We start from the raw sequence: 14,339 nt of genomic DNA on the forward strand, positions 1-14,339 counted from the left end.
ATACAGACTAGCTCTGCAGATGACGAAGAAATTGAAGAAATGTGTGATTAAATAAAAGAAATTATTCAGATAGTGAAGGGTAACGAAAATTTAATTGTCGTGGGTTACTCGAATTCGGTAGTAGGAAAAGGTAGAGAAGGAAACGCAGTAGGTGAATATGGATTGGGGCTAAGAAATGAAAGAGGAAGCCGCCTGGTAGAATTTTGCACAGAGCACAACTTAATCATAGCTAACACTTGGTTCAAGAATCATAAAAGAAGGCTGTATACAGGGAAGAAGCCTGGAGATACTGACAGGTTTCAGATAGATTATATAATGGTAAGACAGAGATTTAGGAATCAGGTTTTAAATTGTAAGACATTTCCAGGATGGACTCTGACAACAACATATTGGTTATGACCCGTAAATTAAAACTGAAGAAACTGCAAAAAGGTGGGAATTTAAGGTTATGGAACCTGGATAAACTGACTAAACCAGAGGTTGTGCAGAGTTTCAGGAAGAGCATAAGGCAACAATTGACAGGAATGTGGGAAAGAAGTACAATAGGAGCAGAATGGGTAGCTTTGAGAGATGAAGTAGTGAAGGCAGCAGAGGGTCAAGTAGGTATAAGGCGAGGGCTAGTTGAAATCCTTGGGTAACAGAAGAAATATTGAATTTCATTGATGAAAGGAGAAAATATAAAAACGCAGTAAATGAAGCCAGCAAAAAGGAATACAAACGTCTCAAAAATGAGATCAACAGGAAGCGCAAAATGGGTAAGCAGCGATGGCTAGAGAATAAACCTAAGGATGAGAGGCTAAACTCACTAGGGGTAAGATAGATACTGCCTACAGGAAAATTAAAGAGACCTTTGGAGAAAAGAGAACCACTTGTATGAATATTAAGAGCTCAGATAGAAACCCAATTCCAAGCAGAGAAGGTAAAGTAGAAAGGTGGAAGGAGTATATAGTGGGTCTATACAAGGGCGATGTACTTGAGGACAATATTATGGAAATGGAAGAGGAGGTAGATGAAGATGAAATAGGAGATATGATACTGCGCAAAGAGTTTGACAGAGCATTGAGAGACCTGAGTCGAGACAAGGACACCGGAGTTCCATTGGAACTACTGACGGCCTTGGGAGAGCCAGTCGTGACAAAACCTTACCATCTGGTGAGCAAGATGTAAAACAGGCGAAATACCCTCAGACTTCAAGAAAATTATAATAATTCCAATCCCAAAGAAATCAGGTGTTGATAGATGTGAAAATTACCGACCTATCAGTTTAATAAGTCACAGCTGCACAATACTAACGCGAATTCTGTACAGACGAATGGAAAAAGTGGTAGAAGCCGACCTCGTGGAAGATCAGTTTGGATTCCGTAGAAATGTTGGAACACGTGAGGCAATACTGACCCTACGACTTATATTAGAAGCTAGATTAAGGAAGGGCAAACCTACGTTTCTAGCATTTGTAGACTTAGAGAAAGCTTTTGACAATGTTGACTGGAATACTCTCATTCAAATTCTAAAGGTGGCATGGGTAAAATGCTGGGAGCGATAGGCTATTTACAATTAGTACAGAAACCAGATGCAGTTATAAGAGTCGAGGTACATAAAAGGGAGGCAATGGTTGGGAAGGGAGTGAGGCAGGATTGTAGTCTCTCCCCGATGTAATTCAATCTCTATATTGTGCAAGCAGTGAAGGAAACAAAAGCAAAATTCGGAGTAGGTATTAAAATCCATGGAGAAGAAATTAAAACTTTTGTGGTTCGTCGATGACATTGTAGCTCTGTCAGAGACAGCAAAGGACTTGGAAGAGCATTTGAACGGAATGGATAGTGTCTTGAAAGGAGGATATAAGATGAACATCAGCAAAAGCAAAAAGAGAATAATGGAATGTAGTCGAATTAAGTCGGGTGATGCTGAGGGAATTAGATTAGGAAATGAGACACTTAAAGTAGTAAAGGAGTTTTGCTATTTGGGGAGCAAAGTAACTTATGATGGTCGGAGAGGATATAAAATGTGGACTGGCAATGGCAAGGAAAGCGTTTCTGAAGAAGAGAAATTTGTTAACATCGAGTATAGATTTAAGTATCATGAAGTCATTTCTGAAAGTATTTGTATGGAGTGTACCCATGTATGGAAGTGAAAAATGGGCGATAAATAGTTAGGACAAGAAGAGAATGGAAGCTTTCGAAATGTGGTGCTACAGAAGAATGCTGAAGATTAGATGGGTAGATCACATAACTAATGAGGAAGTATTGAATAGGATTGGGGAGAAGAGAATTTGTGGCACAACTTCACTAGAAGAAGGGATCGGTTGGTAGGACATGTTCTGAGGCATCAAGGGTTCACCAATTTAGTACTGGAGGGCAGCGTGGAGGAAGAAATTGTAGAGGGAGACCAACAGATGAATACACTAGGCAGATTCAGAAGGATGTAGGTTGCGGTAGGTACTGGGAGATGAAGAAGCTTGCACATGATAGAGTAGGATGGAGAGCTGCATCAAACCAGTCTCAGGACTGAAGACCACAACAACAACAGTGTATATCGAGCGTGGCCAAATGGTGCTGTTGAGGCAACCGTAGCGAACCACGTGTCATAGATGACAGCAGTTAAAGAAGGCTGCGGACACGCGTAAGGGCGAATAGAGGTGTCTGTGTTGAGGTACTGGCCTCCCAGATTAATTAAGGGGCTACCAACTGCTTTCCCTCCACAACCGTTCAGCAAACGTTGCCGTTTCTGGGTCTTCGAAGCAGGCGCCTCGTTCATGCACCCATACTGACTACTATTCATCTGCGACGAAGGCTGCCAGTTGCACGCCAGAACCAGAACTGGACGTCCACTGAGATGACTCACGTTTTATGTTCCATCGCACTGACGGCCGCTGGCATGTACATCGTGAAACTTCTGAAATAAAACACCGTGAACACGCATTTGAGGAGACACCGTTTTGTTCTGGGGAATGTGTCCGTGATGCGGTTGTTTTGGATAGCTAGAGGTAACAACAACAGTGTGCATCTATCCTTGGGAACCATGTCCTGCCCTATATCTACTATGTTTTTCCTCGGCACGGTTTGTGTTTCCAAGAGCGCTAGGATACCGTACGTTTACAGTACTTCCCGGGCAACAAGACTCCTAGGATTTAGATCCGATCGGGATTCTGCGGGATCTTGATCAAGCTATACGCGTCATGGATAGTTAACCAAGAAACACAGCGCAGTTGGTCACGGTACTCGAGTTGGTATGGCTCCACATCCCTATTGATACCTTTCTGAACCTTACCGACTCTCATCCCACACGTCTCCCAGCGGTTTTGTCTCTCCTTAAGAGTTCCTTCTGTTGCAAGGACGTATACCTGAACAGAAATACTAGCTTTTACGTAATAACTGTATTTGGGTGTATTTGTGCCTACGTTTTCTGTATTAGTTCTGTTCATATTTTCCATAAGACAGATTTAAGTAACCAACCATATTACCTCTTCAGATACTTAGTGGTATTCCGGCAGTCCAGTTGCGTATTGTGAGGAGCAGGCCGCTTTGAGACGACAGCCTCTTGAGGACATTCGGGGGGTCCGTGTGAGTGCCTTCATCTCTGAAAGACCAAAACCGTATGGTAAAGTAAGACAGGGTGGCGGATGCCACGTGTAACTGACATTTACCGAAACACAAAGGCCACCATGAGAAGCCGAGGAACACTTCACACCGCCGGCAGATGTCAGCAGTAGAGGCTGCAGGCGACGGCGAAGAGCGGAAGGGAGAGGACGTGCGCCCCGACCGCGGGGTGGGGGCACAGGCGCCGCGCTCGCGAAGCCTCCTGCCGCTGGATGGCCGCTGTGTTGTCTCCTGGCAAGAGAAGAACAAGTAGCTATAGAAACGCAGTCTTTTCCCATCAACATAATGTTTATCTGGTTTAAGCGTCTCACTGGTTGAGAATAAACCAAACGAAAGGGAAGGTAGTGACGAACAGCACAAATATGTTTAGCGTGTATCAGTGGACTAAGGAAGTGATGGGATGAAGGGATTCTCCTATGAGGAGGTAATATGACAACATAGGCTAAGATGGCATTCTTTGCCACAAGAATTCTAGAATCAGTAATAGGTTTCATTTGAGGGAGACCTTTCTGCGATTGTACGGACGGAATAAAACATTATATGGAAGTGAATTACGGATTGTACGATAAACAGAGAAGAAGAAAATCAAAGTGTTTGAGATGCCTTACGGATGTATGGTGAAAATTAAGTAGTCTTATAAGAGAGGATCACGCAAAGTGTCTAAGAGTGCCCGACTGTGTCTATAAACACAAGTGGACTTATGTCTTTGTTTGTGCTGCATACATTCATATTTCCTTAGAGTCAGCAGTATCGGTGAGGAAAGAAACGTGTGATAAATACTTCAGGAAGGGACAGGACGACAGAAGATGAGCTAAGTCATAAGCAGTTAACTCAGTTGATTCCAAAACAAAACCTTTATAGGAGAACAAGGATACATCTGTATAAGACTTGATATTGGCACCGTGAGGTGAAGAGATTAGTACAGTCGTGGCGGGCCACACCAAATCGGTTACAATACTGACAACTACCCCTCCACGTTTCCCCGACACAGCTGTGGCGTGCAACACAACAGTTTATATTATTGTTTCCAGATGTTCCATAGAAAATATATTAGAAACACAAGAAGGTCTTTTTACTCTTATTTTTATTTTTGTTAATGATGTTGTTGTGGTCTTCAGACCAGAGATTGGTTTGATGGGGCTCTTCATGCTACTCTATCCTGTGCTAGTTTCTTCATTCCCAACTACCTACTGCAACCTACAACCTTCAGAATCTGCTTAGTGCATTCATCTCTTGGTCTCCCTCTACGATTTCTGAATTCAACACTGCCCCTCAATACTAAACTGGTGATGCCTTGATGCCTCAGAACATGTCCTAGAAACCTATCTCTCCTCCTATTCAAGTTGTGCCACAATTTTCTCTTCTTCCCAATTCTATTCAATACCTCCTCCTTAGTTATATGATCTACCGATTTAATCTTCAGCTCTCTACTGTAGCCCCACATTTCGAAAGCTTCTATTCAGTTCTTCTCCAAACTATTTGTCGCCCATGTTTCAATTCCATACATGACTACACTCCACAGAAATACTTTCAGCAAATATTTTCTGACACTTAAAACTATACTCGATATTAACAACTTTCTCTTCTTCAGAAACGCTTTCCTTGTCATCGCCAGTCTACATTCTATATTTTCTCTGCTTCGACCATCATCAGTTAATTCGCTCCCCAAATCGCAAAACACATCTACTACTTCACATGTCTCATTTTATAATCTAATTCCCTCAGCATCACCCGACATATTTCGACTACATTCCATTATAGTCGGTTTGCTTTTGATGATGTTCAACTTATATCCTCCTTTCAAGACACTATTCATTCCCTTCAACTGCTCTTCCAAGTCCTTTGCTGTCTCTTACAGAACTACAATGTCATCGGCGAACCTCAAAATCTTTATTTCATCTCCATGGATTTTAATTTCTACTCCAAAATTTTCTTTTGTGTCCTTCACTGCTTGCTCAATATACACTCCTGGAAAAATAAGAAAAAAGAACACATTGACACCGGTGTGTCAGACCCACCATACTTGCTCCGGACACTGCGAGAGGGCTGTACAAGCAATGATCACACGCACGGCACAGCGGACACACCAGGAACCGCGGTGTTGGCCATCGAATGGCGCTAGCTGCGCAGCATTTGTGCACCGCCGCCGTCAGTGTCAGCCAGTTTGCCGTGGCATACGGAGCTCCATCGCAGTCTTTAACACTGGTAGCATGCCGCGACAGCATGGACGTGAACCGTATATGCAGTTGACGGACTTTGAGCGAGGACGTATAGTGGGCATGCGGGAGGCCGGGTGGACGTACCGCCGAATTGCTCAATACGTGGGCCGTGAGGTCTCCACAGTACACCGATGTTGTCACCAGTGGTTGGCGGAAGGTGCACGTGCCCGTCGACCTGGGACCGGACCGCAGCGACGTACGGATGCACGCCAAGACCGTAGGATCGTATGCAGTGCCGTAGGGGACCGCACCGCCACTTCCCAGCAAATTAGGGACACTGTTGCTCCTGGGGTATCGGCGAGGACCATTCGCAACCGTGTCCTTGAAGCTGGGCTACGGTCCCGCACACTGTTAGGCCGTCTTCCGCTCACGCCCTAACATCGTGCAGCCCGCCTCCAGTGGTGTCGCGACAGGCGTGAATGGAGGGACGAATGGAGACGTGTCGTCTTCAGCGATGAGAGTCGCTTCTGCCTTGGTGCCAATGACTGTCGTATGGGTGTTTGGCGTTGTGCAGGTGAGCGCCACAATCAGGACTGCATACGACCGAGGCACACAGGGCCAACACCCGGCATCATGGTGTGGGGAGCGATCTCCTTACACTGGCCGTATACCTCTGGTGATCGTCGAGGGGACACTGAATTGTGCACGGTACATCGAAACCGTCATCGAACCCATAGTTCTACCATTCCTAGACCGGCAAGGGAACTTGCTGTTCCAACAGGACAATGCACGTCCGCATGTATCCCGTGCCACCCAACGTGCTCTAGAAGGTGTAAAACAACTACCCTGGCCAGCAAGATCTCCGGATCTGTCCCCCATTGAGCATGTTTTGGACTGGATGAAGCGTCGTCTCACGCGGTCTGCACGTCCAGCACGAACGCTGGTCCAACTGAGATGCCAGGTGGAAATGGCATGGCAAGCCGTTCCACAGGACTACATCCAGCATCTCTACGATCGTCTCCATGGGAGAATAGCAGCCTGCATTGCTGCGAAAGGTGGATATACACTGTACTAGTGCCAACATTGTGCATGCTCTGTTGCCTGTGTCTATGTGCCTGTGGTTCTGTCAGTGTGATCATGTGATGTATCTGACCCCAGGAATGTGTCAATAAAGTTTCCCCTTCCTGTGACAATGAATTCACGGTGTTCTTATTTCAATTTCCAGGTGTGTATATATTGAATAACATCGGCGATAGGCTACAACCCTGTCTCACTCCGTTCCCAACCACTGCCTCATACCCTCGACTCTTATAACTACCCTCTGGTTTCTGTACAAACAGTAAATAGCCTTTCGCTCCCTGTATTTTACTCCTGCCACCTTCGGTATTTGATTGAGAGTAAACCAGTCAGCTTTGTCAAAAAGTTTCTCTAACTCTACAAATGCTAGAAATGTAGGTTTACCTGTCGATAATCTATCTTCTATGATAAGTTGTAGCCTCACGTTTTTCAGTATCTCCACGGAATCCAAAATGATCTTCCCCGAAGTCGTCTCCTACCGGTTTTGCCATTCGTCTGTAAGGAAATCGTTATAGTATTTTGCAGCCGTGACTTACTAAACCGATAGGTCATTAATTTTCACATCTATCAACACCTGCCTTCTTTGGTATTGGAATTATATTATTCTTCTCGACGTCTGAGGGTATTTCGCATGCCTCATACATCTTTCTCACCAGATGGTAGAGTTTTGTCAGGGCTGGCATTCTCGAGGCTGTCACTAGTTCTGATTGAATGTTGTCTACTCCTGTGGCCTTGTTCCGAATTAGGCCTTTCAGTGCTCTGTTCAACTCCTCACGCACTATCGTATCTCCCATTTCCTCTTCATCTACATCTTCTTCCATTTCCATAATATTGTCCTCAAGTATATCTCCCTTCTATAGACCCCCTATATACTCCTTCCATCTTCCAGCTTTTCCTTCTTTGCTTACAACTAGGTTCCCTTTTGAACTCTTGAAATTCATAGAAATGGTTCACTTTTCTCCAAAGATCTCTTTAATTTTCTTGTAGGCTGTATCTATCTTAGCCCTAGCGAGGTATGCCTTACATCCTAACATTTGTGCGCTAGCCATCCCTGCTTAGTCATTTTGCACTTCCCGTCGACCTCATTTTTGAGACGTTTGTGTTCCTTTTTACCAGCTTCATATATTGCATTTTCATATTTTCTCCTATCATCAATTGCATTAAATATGTCTACTAGCCTTCATCTTTTTACCTAGTTGATCCTCTGCAGTTCACGAACCGACTGATCACGAGCAAGCATAGGTGGCCAACCACTGATTTTTGTGATTTTGGCTTAAGCATTCTGTATCCATACACCCTAATTTTGCGGTTTCCCCATTGCACGCATGTTTCGCACGATGGTACAATGATTACAGTTGATAACATATGACAGTTATCCAGTACACTGGCATGGATCATTATGCAATAATGCTTTTGGCTGATCTTCATTGAACCCTAAAGGTCATCCTGAACATGAAGAGTCACCAAAACAATATTCTGGCAGAGCTCTGTCTGCTGGCCTTATTACTACAGACGGCGCAAATGTTATTGGTTCATTCCACAGCTGCCATATCTCACTGGAACTCAGAAATATTCCGATTTATCCACTTGGCACTCCATTTTCTACCATCCACAGCTACAGTCACTGTTTCAAAATGACAAAATGATAGAATGTAAACTGAAATAGCAACTGTGAACTACAAATAAAAAATGACAATTGATAAATAAAGCCACGGCAATCTGATTACCAACATTCGAAACAAACATGATATGAACGTACAAACCAATCTAACAGAAGTGTTTAACTGAAATTCTTTTTAATTCCAATGTTCGTTTAGACGATAGTGTTGACGATGGAGGGGGTAGGGGGGGATGTTACTAGTTACCGCTTTGAATCACAGGACCAGTTCCTTGGAACAGGCATAAAAGCTGAAGTACAACAGAACTCCCTACATGCATATCTGTACTGACAGATGTGGATAAAACCAGGATATACGGATCCTATGTAGTCGAATTAAGTGAGGTGATGCTGAGGGAATTAGATTACGAAATAAGACACTTAAAGTAGTAAAGAAGTTTTGCTATTTGGGGAGCAAAATAACCGATGGTGGTCGAAGTAGAGTGGATATAAAATGTAGACTGGCAATGGCTAGGAAAGCGTTTCTGAGGAAGAGAAATTTGTTAACATCGAGTACAGAAGTGTCAGGAAGCCGTTTGTGAAAGTATTTGTGTGGAGTGTAGAAATGTATGGAAGTGAAATGTGGAAGATAAATAGTTTAGACAAGAAGCGAATACAAGCTTTCGAAAATAGTGGCAACAGAAGAATGCTGAAGATTAGATGAGTAGATTACATAGCTAATGAAGATGTCTTGAATAGAATTGGGGAGAAGAGGAGTTTGTGGCACAACTTTACTAGAAGGAGGGAACGGTTGGTAGGACATGTTCTGAGCCATCAAGGGATCACCAGTTTAGTATTGGAGGGCAGTGAGAAGGGTAAGAATCGTCGAGGAGACAAAGAGATGAATACACGGAGCAGACTCAGGAGGATGTAGGTTGCAGTAGGTACTGGGAGATGAAGAAGCTTGCACAGGGGTGAGAAAGCCATCAACAGAAGCACGTGGAACGCAGAGTGGGGTTGTGTGTGGGCTCACCTTCCGAGACGTAGACGCTGATGGTGTCGGGCTCGGTGCCGGGCGCGCCGCAGGTGTAGTTGCCGGCGTCGGCGCGGGCGGCGCGCGCCACCACCAGCCGGGAGTGCGTGCGCGGCCCCGGCTCCGTGCTGAGCGCGACGCCGCGCGCGCCGTCCCTGGAGAGGGGGCGGCCGTTGTGCGACCACACCACCTGCTGCGGCGGCGTCTGGCTCTGGAGGCAGCGGCAGGCGGCGCGGCGCAGCGCGCAATCAAACTCTCTGCAACTGGGCTTCTGCGAGGTGGTGGGTGCGAGGGACGGGTCGCAAAGCTTGAGATGCGGTAGGTTGTCGGGGAAGGGTGTGTGCTTGCCGGGGAACAGGGAGACTATCCTTTAACCTTCCGTCTAGCGGCTCCGAACCTTCGTTGTGATATACTAGTGTAAAAATATTTCCTCACCCATACACTTCCTGGTCAGTCTCGTTGTGATTCGTTGCTCGCTATTTGTACTCTCCCATTTCCTTTTATTTCAATAATTTTGGCTACAGGGACAAGAAGTAAATGATCTTCATGGAACTTGTCGGGTGCATGGCGGCGGCAAAATATTGCAATACTTTCTTTTGCGTCCGGTCATCATCATCATCATCATCATTTCAGACTGATTTTGCCTTTCAGCGTCCAGTCTGGAGCATAGTCCCCTTATAAAATTCCTCCATAATCCCCTATTCAGTGCTAACACTGGCGCCAATTCTGATGTTAAGCCTACTACTTCAAAATCATTCTTAACCGAATCCAGGTAAATTCTCCTTGGTCCACCCCGACTCCTCCTACCCTCTACTGCTGAAGCCATGAGTCTCTTGGGTAACCTTGCTTCTCCCATGCGTGTAAGATGACCCCACCATCCAAGCCTGTCCGCCCTGACTGCTACATCTACAAGGTGTTGCAAAAAGGTAGGACCAAACGTTCAGGAAACGTTACTCACACACAAAGAAAGAAAATATGTTATGTTTACATGTATCCGGAAACGCTCACTTTCCATGTTAGAGCTCATTTTATTACTTCTCTTCAAATAACATTAATCATGGAATGGAAACACACACCAACAGAACTTACCAGCGTGACTTCAAACACTTTTTTACAGGAAATGTTCAAAATGTCCTCCGTTAGCGAGGATACATCCATCCACCCTCCGTCGCATGGAATCCCTGATGCGCTGATGCAGCCCTGGAGAATGGCTTATTGTATCACAGCCGTCCACAATACGAGCACGAAGAGTCTCTACATTTGGTACCGGGGTTGCGTAGACAAGAGCTTTCAAATGCCCCCATAAATGAAAGTCAAGAGGATCGAGGTCAGGAGACCGTGGAGGCAATGGAATTGGTCCGCCTCTACCAATCCATCGGCCACCGAATCTGTTGTTAAGAAGCGTACGAACACTTCGACTGAAATGTGCAGGGGCTCCATAGTGCATGAACCAAATGTTGTGCCGTACGTCTAAAGGCACATCTTCTAGCAGCACAGATAGAGTACCCCGTATGAAATCGTGATAAAGTGCCCCATTGAGCATAGGTTGAAGAACATGGGGCCCAATCAAGGCATCACCAACAATGCCTGCCCAAACGTTCACAGAATATCTGTGTTGATGACGTGATTGCACAATTGCGTGCGGATTCTCGTCAGCTCACAAATGTTGATTGTGAAAATTTACAATTCTATCACTTTGGAATGAAACCTCATCCGTAAAGAGAACATTTGCACTGAAATGAGGATTGACACATTGTTGGATGAGCCATTCCCAGAAGTGTACCCGTGGAGGCCAATCAGCTGCTGATAGTGCCTGCACAAGCTGTACATGGTACGGAAACAACTGGTTCTCCCGTAGCACTCTCCATACAGTGACGTGGCCAACGTTACCTTGTACAGCAGCAACTTCTCTGACACTGAGATTAGGGTTATCGTCAACTGCACGAAGAATTGCATCGTCCATTGCAGGTGTCCTCGTCGTTCTAGGTCTTCCCAAGTCACGAGTCATAGGCTGGAATGTTTCGTGCTTCCTAAGACGCCGATCAATTGCTTCGAACGTCTTCCTATCGGGACGCCTTCGTTCTGGAAATCTGTCTCGATACAAACGTACCCCGCCACGGCTATTGCTCGTGCTAATCCATACATCAATTGGGCATCTGCCAATCCCGCATTTGTAAACATTGCACTGACTGCAGAACCACGTTCGTGATGAACACTAACCTGTTGATGCTATGTACTGATGATCTTGATGGTAGTACTGTAGAGCAATGAGTCGCATGTCAACACAAGCACTGAAGTCAACATTACCTTCCTTCAATTGGGCCAACTGGCGCTGAATCGAGGAAGTACGGTACATACTGACGAAACTGAAATGAGCTCTAACATGGGAACTAAGCCTATCCGGACACATGTCGACATAACATCTTTTCTTTATTTGTGTGTGAGGAATGTTTCCTAAAAGTTTGGCCGTACCTTTTTGTAACTCCCTGTATAGCGTTCATTCCCAGTTTTTCTTTGATTTCCTCATTGTGAACGCCTTCCTGCCATTGTTCCCATCTACTAGTACCTGCAATCATCCTAGCTACTTTCATATCCGTAACCTCAACCTTGTTGATAAGGTAACCTGAATCCACCCATATTTCGTTCCCATACAACAAAGTTGGTCGAAAGATTGAACGGTGCACAGAAAACTTAGTCTTGGTACTGACTTCCTTCTTGCAGTAGACAGTAGATCGTAGCTGAGCGCTCACTGCATTAGCTTTGTTACACCTAGCTTCCAGTTCTTTCAGTGTGTTGCCATCCTGTGAGATTATGCATCCTAAGTACATGAAACCGTCCACCTGTTCTAACTTTGTTCCTCCTATTTGGCACTCAATCCGTTTATATCTCTTTCCCACTGAAATTTTTCGTTTTGGAGATGCTAATCTTCATACCATAGTCCTTTCATTTCTGACCTAGCTCTGAAATATTACTTTGCAAACCTTCAATGGAATCTTCCATCACAACCAAGTCATCCGCATATATGAGACTGCTTAATTTGTGTTCACATATCCTAATTTCACCCATCCAGTCTATTGTTTTCCACATATGATCCATAAATAATGTTAACAACAGTGGAGACAGGTTGCAGCCTTGTCTTACCCCTGAAACTACTGTGAACCATGAAATCAATTTACCGTCAACTCTAACTGCTGCCTGACTATCTATGTAAAGACCGTTAATTGCTTGCAAAAGTTTGCCTCCAATCCCATAGTCTCGTAGAACAGAAAATAACTTCCTCCTAGGAACTCTGTCATATGCCTTTCCTAGATCTATAAAGCATAGGTACAATTCCCTGTTCCACTCATAACACTTCTCCATTATTTGCCGTAAGCTAAAGATCTGGTCCTGACAACTTCTTTTACTTTTGTGGGATAAAACAAATCCCGAAAGCGAATTTGGAGTACTAGGTTTAGAGGAAATATCTTCGAAACAACGATATTTAAAAATGTGTCGCATTTGGCGTTGCTATGTACTTAAATATATTGAGAACTATTATCAACATTTATAACAATGTGAAATTTTGCACAATACCGACAAAAACGCCAAACTTAAGTCAGAATATAAATTAAAGAAGATTTTATGCCACAAAAATCCTGGTGTAATATAGTTGCTTTTTCAGACACCATTTTTGGAAAGTAACTTTACACAATGTGCTGTCGGAGTATTTTCAATAAACCTAATTGAAATATTGTTATTGTGTTTATTTATTTCACTTATATGTGTTTCATGTTTTAATTGTAAATCTTTGTAATTGATATTTTGTTTGTTTTCTAGTGCGCCGTGTATTACCTTAATTCAAAATAATACGTGACTCATTATTACGATGCATACTCATTTCCATAACAATAATCAGTAAAGATATCTTTGAAAAATGAATTTGCTTTTTACACCTGGTTTCGTATAAAGTATATTTAAGTCAGTGGTAAGCTTTGGCGAAGAGCATTGATTACCTAATAGTAACAGCAGCTCGATTTTATTTTTTGTCTAGTGGAGGCTGACGTCATAAACAATCAGAACCTAAGCTGGAAATCATCTCATAAGTTCTTCAAAGCTCAGGAAGCCATATACATCCCTCGATTGTACTTTTGCCGTGGAGTCATTTAGTATGCATGAATAACTTCCTTGTCTCCAGGTACGATCCTGTAAACGCTCCTTTGGGTTTTAATTCAATTTTAGGTGGGTGGTCAATGGAAAAAAAGGAAAACAGACTCTGCGTACAACCCAAGGTCTCGACGGTACAAGAACAGCTGTGCAACGTGTACTGCTCTCGAATAGGTTGAAGTATGTGAGAAAATTTTCAGGTCTACGAGAGGCTATCAATATGTTATAAAGCACTTCGTCTTCAGGCCACGAGTGGCCTACCGGAACCATCCGACCGCCGTGTCATCCTCTGAGGAGGAGGCAGATAGGAGGGGTATGGGGTCAGCACACCGCTCTCCCGACAGTTATGAAGGTATTCTTGACCCAAGTAGCTACTGTTCGGTCAAGTAGTCCCTCAATTGGCATCACGAGGCTGTGTGCACCCCCAAAAATGGCAACAGTGCATGGCGGCTGGATGGTCACCCATCCAAGTGCCGGCCACGCCCAGCAGCGCTTAACTTCGGTGATCTCACACGAACCGGTGTATCCCCTGCGGCAAGGCCGTTGCCGATCAATATGTTATGCATCACATTTTTAGTTTGGAAATAAAAAATATATTGTGGGACAACTTGGTTATTCCGGCTTCAGCCCCTATAGTTATGAAGTTCGGACTGCTAGCAGCGCTATACGCCAAGCACAAAGCTGTCACTGAATTTCTGTTGGGGAAAGATCAGAATGTCACAGATATTCAAAGG

The 14,339-nt window shown here is 44.3% G+C and overlaps 1 protein-coding gene across 1 annotated transcript in view; it reads right to left on the reverse strand.

The window, feature by feature from the left end:
* LOC126272414 (obscurin-like) overlaps window positions 1–14,339 on the reverse strand; it is a 269,386-nt gene that overhangs the window by 24,558 nt on the left and 230,489 nt on the right. The window contains exons 6-8 of the mRNA XM_049975253.1: window positions 9,463–9,673; window positions 3,661–3,827; window positions 3,461–3,576 (exon numbers count right to left, since the gene is read on the reverse strand). Coding sequence (XP_049831210.1) covers window positions 3,700–3,827; window positions 9,463–9,673 — 339 coding nt within the window. The 3' untranslated portion in view covers window positions 3,461–3,576; window positions 3,661–3,699. The remainder of the gene's footprint in view (window positions 1–3,460; window positions 3,577–3,660; window positions 3,828–9,462; window positions 9,674–14,339) is intronic.

Source organism: Schistocerca gregaria, chromosome 5 (assembly GCF_023897955.1).
Source record: "Schistocerca gregaria isolate iqSchGreg1 chromosome 5, iqSchGreg1.2, whole genome shotgun sequence".
Taxonomy (NCBI): Eukaryota; Metazoa; Arthropoda; class Insecta; order Orthoptera; family Acrididae; genus Schistocerca; species Schistocerca gregaria.